The following is a 13,462-nucleotide window of genomic DNA, read 5'->3' on the forward strand; positions in this document are numbered from 1 at the left end:
GAGCGTGCACACACACACACACACACCCACATACGTATGCGCACTTAAATACACACTTACTTCGGATTCGATTATACACTAGAAATGATTAAAAGAAAAAGAAAAAAACAAAAAAAAAAAAAAAAACAAAAAATGAATAAATAAATAAATGAAAAGTATGAAAATTCTAAAGGAATAGAAACAAATTTTTCTCAATATATTATTTCGTAACGAAATATATTCGAAATAAATATATTGCGAAAAGAAATGTATTATTCTTATTGTTCCGAGGGTGACAGAAAAAAAAAAGAGAGAAAGAGAGAGAGAGAGAGAGAAAAAACGATACAACGACGTAAGATGGTTGTTACGTGTAAGACGCGCGCGGCACGTCTGATCCTCTTGCCGGTCCGACGATCGTGTTTTCACACCCCCCTCCCACACCACCCAACACACACACACACACACACATACATCGTTCACGTTTAAGCGCTCTTCACACGATCGTAAAATATTATCGGTTTGCAAAAGACTCGGCTAAATCGTTTTAAACGTAATTATTGCTTTTCTTAACGAATATCAAGGTATTAATATCGACGATCGAAGATATAACGAAATCATTATTATAACAATAGCATATTAGAAAAAGTATTGGTCTAATGTATTATATCACGGATTTATTTAAATCTTGAAAATCGTCCATAGATTTGGCAAATAAATGAATATGTTTATCGTGAATTTCTATCGCAATGAAGTATTTTCGATGATGATTCAAATGCCGTGCTATCTTAAGCCACGAGACGATATCGTTTATTTTAAATAATGTCATTTAGACAACAGAAAAAAATGTACGTTCATCGAGTTAAAAATATTTTAATTATTACGATTCTTTTCAATTATATAAATAATATTTCAAAATGTATAATTAACGTCTTCATTCATTATCTTCTTAGTTATTTTTGTATAGCTCACCGCTATACTATTTTTGCATTATCAAGGTTGAACTTTTTTTAAATTTACTAAAACGCACGTACTGTTATAAATCGTAGACAACTATACTGCACCATGAACTCGATGGTGTTAATAATAGTAAAAGATTAGATAAGATATTACATTGAACTAAGATTGTCTATCTTTTTTACGATTCTTTTTCTCTTCTCTTTTCTTTTTTTCTTTTTTTCTTTAAAGAAAGATATTATCTCAAAAACTAATTCCATTTAATTGAAATATAAGTATTAATATCTATGACGATTTTAAAAGTTATTACGATTAAACGTAAAAAAAAAAAAGAATGTTAAAATATAAATCACACCAGAGTTATTCAACGATTTTGAAATATATATTAGATCACGTCAATTATACCTTCTTTTTCTTATCGAGCATACCGTCAAGGTAAACTCGAACTCGACTCGTCTAATGTAAGTTTGCATTTGGTTATCCTAATTACGTAACGGGAAGATAATAAGAAGGCTCTTTACATTAGGCCATAGACCGAACGAGAACGTCTTCGAACGGTCGCAACTACGTGGATTGTCACGTAGCGTTGTCAATGATGTACCGTATAATTTAATCGAACGATGTACCGTTCGTTCTGACATACTGCCACGAAATACAAATGGATATATACATATATACTTTCGACGTATACTCGAGTAATTGATTATTCGCAATCGTCTATGTCTTTTGTATATATTAATAATGTTCATTAAAAATTAAGCGATTCTATAAAATGTTCCCACGTATGTATCTATTGTTAAAAAAATTATTTATATATTACACACACACACACACACACACACATATATATATATATATACACGTAAAAAAAGATAAAGTTATAATTGAGTATCATGAAAAATATATAAATTATCTTTTTTAATATTTTAATAAAAAAAATCTTGTAAGAAAATTTCTCGTACAAAAGTCATTATATCTTTTTCTTCCTTTTTTTTTTTTTTTTTTATTTTTCTTCCTCGGCCATCGTGTCTACTCGTAAACGTCAAACGTCTAAATCCCACTAAAATGATTTATTTCCAACGATGACCAAGAGAAAACGTAACGAGAATACGTGCCCGTTGAATTACCTATTTAAATCCCATGGCATATGTTTCTTTGCCTTTTTATATATAATATCTATCCTGATATTATAATGCGTATTTAATATGAATATTTTATCAGAAACGTTATCAGGTATTAAATGAAACGTTGTTACGTAAATGGAATTAAGCGGAAAATATCTATGACAAAAATATAATATTTAAGATTTGGTTTAATTTTAATGGAATGACTTTTTGCATTATAATACTTATCTTCGTTTTAATATCCTTGATCGAAAATATTTTCGTTGGACATTAAAGGAAATTGATATAATTAAATAATGAAAATTTTAAATCAAATTGAAATTTAAAATAAAACTTTTGCTTTTATATTTTTGCAGAATCTTCCTCCTTCTTTCTCTCTCTCTCTCTCTCTCTCTTTTTTAAATTTTATTAACCGGAAGCAATCATAAAGGCGTGCAAAATTTTTGACATCAGATTTAAATAGGTATTTATTAGTATACTTAGAACGCTGTATTACGATGCGAAAGAGCGAGTTATTTTTGGAAAGTTTCGTGTTAATTACACGAACACAATTAGCCAATAGTTCGAGCCTTGATTTCTTCAAGGATGCAATATCGCATGCTTTCCAAGATTTTCTGATAATCATGCTCTATGATTCATTCAATAACGAACAACAATCATTCATCATCCACCTGCTCTATGGACTATTACAAACTAGTTTATCGATATTCATTAATAAAACCAGAAACATGCATTTTCAGTGATATCCAACGCATCGACTAATAATTATAATGAATTTTTTATTTTTACTATCCTCCAACTAATCAATATTAATTTATGATATTCTCCGAAAGATCTCACCTAAATGGCGATATTTGTTTTATAAATTTTACACGAGGACTAGAACAATGTAGACTATTGTTAAAATATGCAAAATATTCCATTATCAAGCGAACAATGAGATGAATATTATATAAATAATAATAATAATAATAATAATAATAATAATAGTAATAATAATAATAATAATAACGATAATAGTAAAAAAGAAAATATCAATTAGCATGTTGTGGCATTACCTTGGGGCTCGTCTCTGCAATGTTGTGACTTTGGTGGCGGCGGGGGTGCGTTCGAGTATTCTATTGGTTCAGCAGAAAAAACAAAAAAAAAAAAATGAAAATAATAATTAGCCCTAATAACACTACAAACAACGAAGGAATCTCGCTGAGACACTGAAATGATAATGATTAATCGATATTCACACAGCACGAGCTTTTTTTTTTTTTCTTTTCATTTTTTTTTTTTTTTTGTTATTCTTCATTTTTCTAATATCTATCGATATTGGTGCTTCTCAAAAAAAAAAAAAAAAACAAAAAAAAGAGTAATGTACTTACATTGATTCGAAAAATCTCAAATTATAAATTAAAAAAAATCATCTAATAATACAAAGACGTATATGTGAAATCAATTTTTATCATTTAAGAAATGTTATCAAAATTATTGTTTCTAATTATTAAACAAGCAGACCTTCAAAACTGACGGTAGGCCGAGCAGTATAAGTTGGCAATGGTGGTAACCAAAACTTGGCTTCTCGTTTAACGATAGGCGAGGGTGGTGGTGGTGGTGGTTGATATCTAAATCTCGGTCTATGTTTATTAGGATCGAACTCTTGATTCGCAAAAATGTCCTTGTGCTGCTTCAAGATCGACGTCGATGGCCGTGTAATTTTCGTAGAGAAATTATCACGGCTCTCATCCAATCTCCTTTTCTCATTCGTTTCTTTCGAATCTTTCGACGAACTCGCGATCACATCACCGTTCTCAGAATTACGATTTTCAAGATTTGGTGGCGATGACAACGAGCGCATATTGTCTCTTCTACTTGGATACCTGAATGCAAGCGAATAGCGATGGAACTTGGAGTTATTGTTTTTGTTATACAAGATTTCTAAAGTTCGTAATAAATTTTGAATAAATTAATATTTGAATATTTTCTTTAGACAAATTAGGTGGACTCCTATAAACGTAAAGGGATGACATTGAGAAATTAATCTCATTGAAGTTAAAATAAAAGTTTAGGAAAAAGATAAATATATATATATATATATATATATATATATATATATATATATATATATATGTATGTATGTATGTATGTATATGTAAGGTCGTGATGTCAGCCCTTAACGTCGTTCGATCAATTCGACAATATCATCGAATCAAAAAATGACGCGAGCCAGGAGGCCTCAAGTACCATCGCTACCTATGTGCTACCCATCTTCCAGCAAGATAAGGTGTGATGTCCCTCAATTCACGAACATCGGGGGCGGACGTAAACATTTCGCCTAAAATCGATGTTTTTCCCTTCTTCTCAGGATCCTCAAACTTTCTTATTATCTTCTCGACCGGTTTTCTCGCAGCGAGTTCTTTAGTTTCGGCTTTCCTAGCGATGGAATTTGTTACTTTACTCGAAGAAACCGAGGAATCCTTTAGCTCTGCCATTTTACTGATAACATCTATATGAGGCATCGAAAGTGTGTCCAATCTCAATGGTACCCTTGGGATTGGTGGTGATTCCCCTCTTCGACGTGTCCTCCCTCTTTTAGATTCGTATTTCTTACGCAACCAATTGACATTGGAATATTCTTGCGGTTTCAACAATGTCGTCCTACTTTCTTCTATTTTCTTCAAAACGTTCCTAGCCAATTCCGGATCACTTTGAAATCTTTTTGGGAATATACGAAATTTATTCGACGAATGTAAATCCTCGAAACTACCCTCGAATCTATCTCGCAATTTTCTCACTGTACCGTTCTTCACCAATTTCAAATAAGCACGCCAATATCTTTCCGGATCGGGCGACGTTCCACGTTGGAATATACTCTCGACACTGCACGACGAGTTGGAACGCGTTGTAGCCCGACATGGACTGATGCTTTGTGGTCTCGAATCGCGTTCACGCTCCCATGAGCAACGTTGAAGCGACTGTCGCATGTCTACTTCCGCAGGAAGCCTGCTCTTGGATCGTTTCTTCCTCTCGATCGAACAACACGTTGTATCCTGATCGATCGATTCTTTCGAAGGTGACACTTTCCCTTCCTGTTTCTTCAATCGGACCTTCGATACATTCTCATTCGTTTCCTTTTCTACTAAACTTTCGATTTCCTTTATTTGACTTTTATCTTTCTTTATTTTAAAATCACCGAACTCCTCAGGCGAGATAGAACCAGTCTGATATTCCGATTCAAAGTCGCCAAATTCTTCCAAATCTTTTGATTTTTCCAACATCCTTTCCGACGATGCTGATTTCCTTCTGTACAACGGTATAGTCGAATATTCCAGTCGTGCCATTTCCGATTCACCGAATAGTTCTTTCAGATCAGCGAAACTCTGAGACGAGGACAATCTAGAAACTTTACATCTCTCTTTACTTTTTCTATCATTTTGTTTCGCATCAATATTTTCAAAGAATTCGATCTTCTTAGGTACGTCTTCCATTTCGATATTTCGTTTGATAACAGTTTTCACAGATGTATCGGAACTCGTGCTATCCATTTCACTACCCGAAGTTGTTGAAATCATTTTATTTTTAGATATATTATTACCAACGTCAATGATAGACGATACTACAGGTGTCTTCTTTGACCATTCTTCAAAAACATTTTCAACCTTTTCCTTTTCTTTCGCAATATCTTCGTTCGGCGCCAGAACCAATAGAAAATCATTCTTTTCCTTTTTCGAACCATCCTCGTAAGACACTTCCAAGGAATAACATGTTCTAGGTGAAGTGTTGGTAACGCTCGGTGCAGACGATAAATTAGGTGTACTGCTAACATTGATCATGTTCGAAGTTTTCTTGTTTGCCATGGCTGCTGCGATAGCACCACGAGTTTCCCTAGGTGCTAGAGGAGCCGAAGACGATCTCCTTCGAGTAACTTTATCCAAAACTTCCTTTCCAAGTGTCAAGGACAATCTCTTCTTTTCAAATTCCGTCATATGGGATTTTTCGATGGAATCATTTAATTCCGATCTTTCAAAGGTCCTTCCTCCACGTCCAATCGAGCCACTCCTTTTTAAGGTCGTTTCTGACCCAGAAAATTCCATAGTACTCGTCGACTCGTCCGGAGTAATCATAGAGTGACATCGAACGTGAAGACCCTTACCGTCCTCTTGAAAATCATCGACCACGATCTCGTACTTCGACGTGATCTCACATTTGTCATCCTTTTTGCTACGAAAATCTTCCTTCGATGGTTCAACGATAGAAGAATGATCGCGTCTGGACATTCGTAATTTTGTTTCCTCGCTACCATAAATATCGTTCAATTGATTCTTCAAAGCGTTTACTTGTTCGATTGTTAAACTACTCCAAAACTTTTTACTACAACCAAGATTTTTTTGCCAGGACGTTCGATCGGATATTTTCGATTGGATATCAAATTTTGCGTTGGCCTTTTTTTGCATCGTGTCAGCTACGTTAACAACCGAACTACCTCGCCATAAAGGTTTATACACATCTTTATTAGCAGCTATCTCTCGTCTCTTAGATGATTCCAATTCGCTTTCCTCCTTTTCTAATTTCTCAAAATATCGAAGAATATTTTCAACCGAACGTTCCTTACATCTCAAGCCACAATCACCACGCCATTTAAATTTTTCAACGTCCTTTGTATTGAATAAAAAATCTTTGTCTCTTTGTACGGCTTTCAACTTTCCATAAAGCGAACTCAGCTCGCATTCCGCTTTCTCCTTAGATCTGATTTCCTTCCATCGTTCGTAATCTATGATCTCTTCATTTTTCATTCTCGGTCTAAGATCACCCGACGAAGTCGTTCTTTCAAGTTGTCCTATTCTTTCCAAACTCGAATAAAAATCATGCAAGGCTTTATATCTCTCGCCTCTTCTTTTGTAATGTAATAATTCGAGAACGTATTGATGATAATCATCCTGATCGATCGAGGATGGACACAAAGAACTACTGCTTTTAGCAATCGAGGTGTTCGATCCAAGTATAGATAGTTTCGTTCGTAGATCATCGGCCTCGCCTGCGCTTCTAGCTCTAAACTTTTTTTTTATTAAACGATCTTGATTCTCCTTAGAGATCAGACTTCTACGAGGAGTTGGCGGTCTGATCGGAGACGGCGTAGACGTTCGAGAAGTTTTCCTAGAACTTAATGTTTCGTCTTTCGATCTTCCCGAAAGCGTTTTTAATGGTGGCTCGCTTAGACTTCTCTCTTTAATTCCATCCCGCGTTAAATCTGGACTTCTGCCACGTAAAGTCGTTGAAGAGCCGAACTCGTCGACCCGTAAAAGACTGTCGAATTTACTGACCTTTTGAAATATAGACCGACCTGGCCAGCTAACACCGCACGGACTTAAACTTCTTGATGATAAGCTTTCGCGATCCAAATTCTTGAATCTGGAATTTGAAACCGGTCGTTTGTGTGCCAAATACACACTCAAGGACTTCAAAGATGGCTCAGACTTGCTGGTCCTTCTCTCGTTACTTTGTAACATTTTGGTACGCTCATAAACAAAGGATTTCTTCGAAGCAACTTCAGGATATTGGGAAGACAAAGTTGGAGAAAAAACGTTTCTCAAAAATAAATTTTGAAAAAACGTATCGTTATTCTCCTGGTGTTTCTTTATCTCGGTCATAGTTAGACTATGAACATTTGGACCTTCATCCATTCGTTTGATCATCTTCGATTTTTCAAATGACTTTTCCGAAATTCTTTTACCTTCCTTTTCCATCCTTTTATTCAGAATAATATTCCCTTTGGATTTCGAAGTGTCTTTGTCTTTTCTTGACTTCTTTTTCGTATCGAACTTTTTGTCCTCTCTATCTGAACTAATTCGTGTAATAGTTTCTTGCTTACGATCGGGTGTTCTAACGATCACCCCCCGAGCTTTCTCTTTGGATCTTTTTTTCTTAATACTCTCACTAATTTCTGTAGACGGTGAGGCCACGATCAATATAGGAATATCTTTTTTAGATGAACGATCAGATTGCTTCGAAATCTTTGAAGATTTTTTTATTTGAATGGGAATCGATTTACGCCCCGATAAAGAACTCTTCGAATCAATCTTTGGTGTTACGTTCTTTGACAATTGGGATTCGGTTTTTCGACAAGGTTCTTGACCCTTTGACGATATCGCAACTACAACTTTAAGAGCTTTATCTACAATACCTTTTTCCTTATCGGTGATCGTATGAGAGGAATATAAAGTCGCTGAGCTCGTTACAAAAGCCTCAGAAGGTGGTATTTTACCTTTTGTATCCTTTTGCTTTTGTAAATTTCTTTTACTACCTTCCGTAACCGATGAAATGTCAATGTTCGATCTACTTAATCTCTTACAAGATTCCTCCTGTTCTTTTTTGGTTAAACGAGCTCTCGAATTATCCCTTTTCGAAACCTGAGAGGATTCTATTCGTGATATAATTTCTTTAGTGTCGATCGACGTTCCCTGTTTCGTTTTAGATATCTCAGATTTAATCGAAACAGATTTCGCAGCAGACAATGGACAGGAGGATGAAGAAAATCGATTTCTTATTTTATCCGACGATATTCTATCGTTCCTCGTCGCGTTGCTTTCGGAAAGGCTACGTAAAGATAAAACGGATGGAGAACTTTTACCAAAATTCTTTGATAAACTTTGCGAAAGAATTTTTCGTTTATACGAGACTGGACTCGGCGAATTAACATTTACGATTTTTGAACTCTGACGTTCTCGCGACTTTCTATGCTTCTCGAGATTGTTAGACAATTTTTCTCTCAATAATCTTATGTCCGAAACTTTTTCCGGATTGAAACACTGAGCATGTCTGGAATTCGATGATTGATGACCGTCCGATGTAATACCGTTTTTATAATAATTTTTCAAAGTCTCGTTGTTCTTCGAAGATTTTCTTCGTGGCGGCGATGGTGGCCTCGAGAATGTTAAAACGCGTGAATTTGATTTTGATCCAGAAGAATTATCGATTGTTCTATCAATCAAAGAGGAACTCGATCGATAACCATTTGATTTCGAACCTGATTTCATGATCGGACTCTGTACGATCGTCGACGTCAACGACGGTGCCGATCGTTTGTATTGAGAGAATAACATCGACGTGGACGATCCGTTTTTTCCTGAGGTCACAAGACCCTTTCGATGCACGCGTATCCTCGTCAAGGTCGGTGAGATCGGGAAATATTCGATCTCGGAGTCGTCTGTGGACAAAGTTTCCATCTTTTTTTTCGTTTTTTATTTTTTTTTATTTTTTTTTTTTTTTCTTTCTTTCGTTCTTTACGTGTTTCTTTCCTATTCTCTCCAAAGCCCGTTCCCGTTCACCAAAAGTTTGGAAAGTTCCTCTTAAGATCAAGCTTGCGAGTGATGACGATTTTCAACATCGTTAGCGTGCCAAAACGTGAAAATTGAAAATCCTCTTCTCTTATTATTCCTCGTGCGTTATAATTAGAAAAAAAAAGATAGATAGATAGACAGATAAATAGATAGATAGATAGATAGATAAGAATAAAAAAAGGAAAACCAAATAGATTAAGAGTGTATCACACACCAATATCGATAAACAAGTGTCTATTATAGCGGTGCTGTGTGTATATTTTTGAGCGTAATATAAAAAATTTTTAAAAATTAAAAAAAAAAGAAAAAAAAAGTGAAAGAACAAGAAAAATATTAACGAGATTAAAAATATGCATTCTAATAAGCTAAATAATTCGAGCGACATGCTATAGAATATAAATCTCATCATACCATGCCATCTTCGACTCGAATTTTTCATGAACGAAATAAAATAGATGTATTTCAATTCCTATCCAATGAAATTCGATCAAAATATTTCGTACGAATAGATTTTACGACAACGCGATAATAAACTTACTCTTTGCGATAAGAAAACGCCTATTCTTACCTTTTACGATTAAAGCGAATCCCAATAATTGATGGATGATTTAAAACGAATACGAAAAATAAAACCAAAAAAAAAAAAAAACAAAACAAAAAGAAAAAAAATAAAGGACATTAGTCGTCGTTAAATTTTAAAATTTGGAATGTTCGGCGACGATGTACATGGTTCGTGTAAATGAATGACTCAAATTTTTAGCAACGATAGCTAGCTAGCGATAGCGAGACGAAAAAAAAAATAAACAAAAAGAATGCATAAGTCGTAGCTAACACACAAACGTATGCTGTCTGCATGCTCGATTATACAGAAAGAGAGAAAGATATATATATATAGAGAGAGAGAGAAACAGAGATAGAGATAGAAATAGAGAGAGAGAGAGAGAGAGAGAGAGAGAGAACGCTTCAAATGTACATAACAGTAGTCATGGGTATAAAAATAAAAAGATAAAAAAAAAAAAAGATAAAAAAAGAAAAACAAAGAAAATCAGAGTCAGCGCGAATTACACGTTTTTATATGGTCACTCACCCTTTGGTCGTTCCGGGGCTGGTTTACGGAGACCATGTAGAGGCACGTCACCACCACTTTGCACGCTTTTGTAAGCCAATCTTTGTTCCAGAAGACTGAGCGGACTGATATCCTCTCGTCGTCGAAATACCAATGTTGAGTCACTTTCGTATCCTGATTCTTTGAAAGCACTTTCAAAGAAAAGAAAAAAACAACGAGAATTACATTATTACGAACGGAATTCGGAGTCCGATATAATTTTCATTTCTTTTATATACTTTTTTCCATAGTTTTTCTTTTATTTATTTATTTATTTATTTATTTAGTTTTTTTTTTATTTCGTTTTATTCTATTTTGTTATAATACTTACTGAGACATGTAAGGCTTTCCTGATTGAGCAGTACGTTGATCGAACTGCTGGAAACAAAGAGATCAATATTAATCTAATTAACTTCAGGAAGTATTCTTTTAACGTTCAGTTGGAAACATATGCAGCTTGTTAAAAACATGCCTCGTGTACGCAATTAACGCGTATTGGCAGGCATACCGAAAATAGGAGTTATATATATATATATATATATATATATATATATATATATATATATATATACAATTAATTATATGATACATACAACAGTCATGTACACCGATATGCAATAATATATTATGTGGCATATTAATGTGCAAACATTTAACATTTAGTTTCACACAAAGGCAACACTTACCAATATTGGATATTGATTATATAAATAGAAGAAAATTACGAATACATTTTGGTTTTTCTACTCGGATATTTACATACGATCATAGAAAATATCAATAACGTATTAATCCCTCGAATCCCACAATTACTTTTGCGAATCACTTCCCTCAATAAATTATATCGTGGAAACATGCTAAACATTCAGGCTATATCGTATAATAAAGCATAGTTTGAAAGATACGAGTGAGGAATAAAGCGAACGAACGAGCTGACGTTGAAAGGAAAGATATAGAGAAAAAAAAAAACAAAAAAAAGAAAAAAGAGAAAAAGTAAAAAAGAAAAAGAAGGTAGATGAAACAACGATAACGAAAAATTCGAACTAACGTGAATATCAATCAAATCATTCCTAAATGCAACGAGAAACATAACGAATTCTCCTTACGATTCGACAGAATTATCGCAGCCTAAAAATTGAAGAGCGTAAAATTATAAAAATACCATAACTTCTTATTATTCAAAATAGACAATATATCTAAAGAAAAATGTTTGTTACCTGAGAAGGTTTCCAAAAAAAAAAAAAAAAAAAAAGAAAAAGAAAAAGAAAAAAGAAACGAAAGAAAACAAAAAGATGATAAAGAAGAAACGAAAATTTGTATGAATACAAATGAAATCAATTGACATTGAATGAAATATAATTAATGAAAGATAATCTTTAAAAAATTATTTTTATATAATACGTAACTCTCGTAGATCTGACCAAATTGTTTCGTATGAAAGAAAACGCTATGAATAAATAATCTAACATCGATCTCTACTAATTTTCGTTTGCTCGCATGAAAAATAAAAGATTTCAAATTGAAATTACCGTCCTTTTCCAATAGTCTATCAGCTCATATATAATGCAATGACCTCGATAGTAAACTTCCAGAGTAACGACTTTTAACCATCAAAGTATGCATCCATCTACGAGTAAACACGAATAGATAGAAAAGTAATAAAGAAAGGAGAAAATAGAGAGAAAAAGTAGAACGTCATCGTGCAAGTCTACTTGTCAATGACGTTGAAGCCTCTAACCCGTGAAGCTGGCGCAGAAGATGCGCCCAGAGCGTTGGCGACGTTAACGGAAGAAGAAGGTGTCGTTGGTGATGGTAACGTGAGATGATCGGTGCTGGAAAGAGAAGTAGTAGTAGTAGTAGCAGTAGAAGAAGAAGTAGTAATGGTGATAGTAGTAGCGGTAGTAGTAATAGTAGTAGTAGTAGTAGTAGTAGTAGTAGTAGTAGTAGTAGTAGTAGTAGTAGCAGTAGTAGTAGTAGTAGTAGCAACGGCAGCGGTAGAAGTAGTAGTAGTAGTTGTGGTAGTAGTGCTTGTAGTAGTAGTGATGGTTGCGGTGGCAGTAGAAGTAGAAGAAGTAATAGAAGAAGAAGAAGAAGGCGGTACGCGTTGGTGATAATGATGATGGTGGAGATGATTATGACGGTAGCGGTCATCATTGTCATCGTTGTCGTCTAAGTCTCGGTCGTTGTTGTTGTTGTTGTTGTTGTTATTGTTATTATTCAATTGCTGATGATGTTGGCGATGATGATGATGATGGTGGTAATGGTGCTGCTGTTGCTGCTGCTGTTGTTGTTGTTGTTGTTGATGTTGCTGCTGGTTGTAATGCTGTTGTTGTTGATGCTGCTGATGATGGTGATGATGATGATGATGATGATGATGATGATGATTATTAGTGCGAGTGCCAATGGGAACGATCGTTCTAAGGAAGCTGGCACGATCGACATTCTGCGGCGAAGACGATCGCCGAGGACAACGATCCGGTAAGATGAAGCTCTTCGACCTTCCGTCCAACATGCTGCCAGTAGCTGCATGCCAACAACAATCGCTGCTTCTCTCCAAAGGTCGGATTATTCGATCCTCGATCGGCCGGACACCGATCGTTGTCTCCTCGTCATCGTGCCTGATCGATTTGCCGGCTCGATCGAGGACGATCTTCGTGCGATGTTGCTGTTGCTGATGCAGAAGAACATGCTGCCGAGTAGATTCAGACTCTCCATGCTTGATCGCCCGTGACGTGAACGTCCTCGGGCCGACCTCGAGCTGAGTCTTCGAACCACATAGCCAAGATTCCCTTACGTTCTGACCAGTCTCCGGTCTGTAGGAAAGGCTTAACACACGTTGACCCTGACGTCCAGAAACACCAACGTGACCCTTTGGATAACTCTCCTGAAGACATCCGTTTTCGTCCAGCCACTGTCCGATTGTCGTGATTAACGGTCATGGTGATTGGTATTGGTAATGGTATTGGTAAATGGTA

General features: G+C 35.2%; 1 protein-coding gene across 1 annotated transcript in view; it reads right to left on the reverse strand.

Moving 5' to 3' along the window:
* Positions 1-13,462, reverse strand: part of LOC124950492 — a 76,690-nt gene that overhangs the window by 9,772 nt on the left and 53,456 nt on the right. Inside the window, exons 18-23 of the mRNA XM_047497255.1 lie at positions 13,282-13,398; positions 10,819-10,862; positions 10,470-10,639; positions 4,299-9,249; positions 3,564-3,925; positions 3,116-3,175 (exon numbers count right to left, since the gene is read on the reverse strand). Of these exons, the coding sequence (XP_047353211.1) occupies positions 3,116-3,175; positions 3,564-3,925; positions 4,299-9,249; positions 10,470-10,639; positions 10,819-10,862; positions 13,282-13,398 (5,704 nt within the window). The remainder of the gene's footprint in view (positions 1-3,115; positions 3,176-3,563; positions 3,926-4,298; positions 9,250-10,469; positions 10,640-10,818; positions 10,863-13,281; positions 13,399-13,462) is intronic.

The sequence above is a fragment of the Vespa velutina genome, chromosome 7 (assembly GCF_912470025.1).
Source record: "Vespa velutina chromosome 7, iVesVel2.1, whole genome shotgun sequence".
NCBI classification, from domain to species: domain Eukaryota; kingdom Metazoa; phylum Arthropoda; class Insecta; order Hymenoptera; family Vespidae; genus Vespa; species Vespa velutina.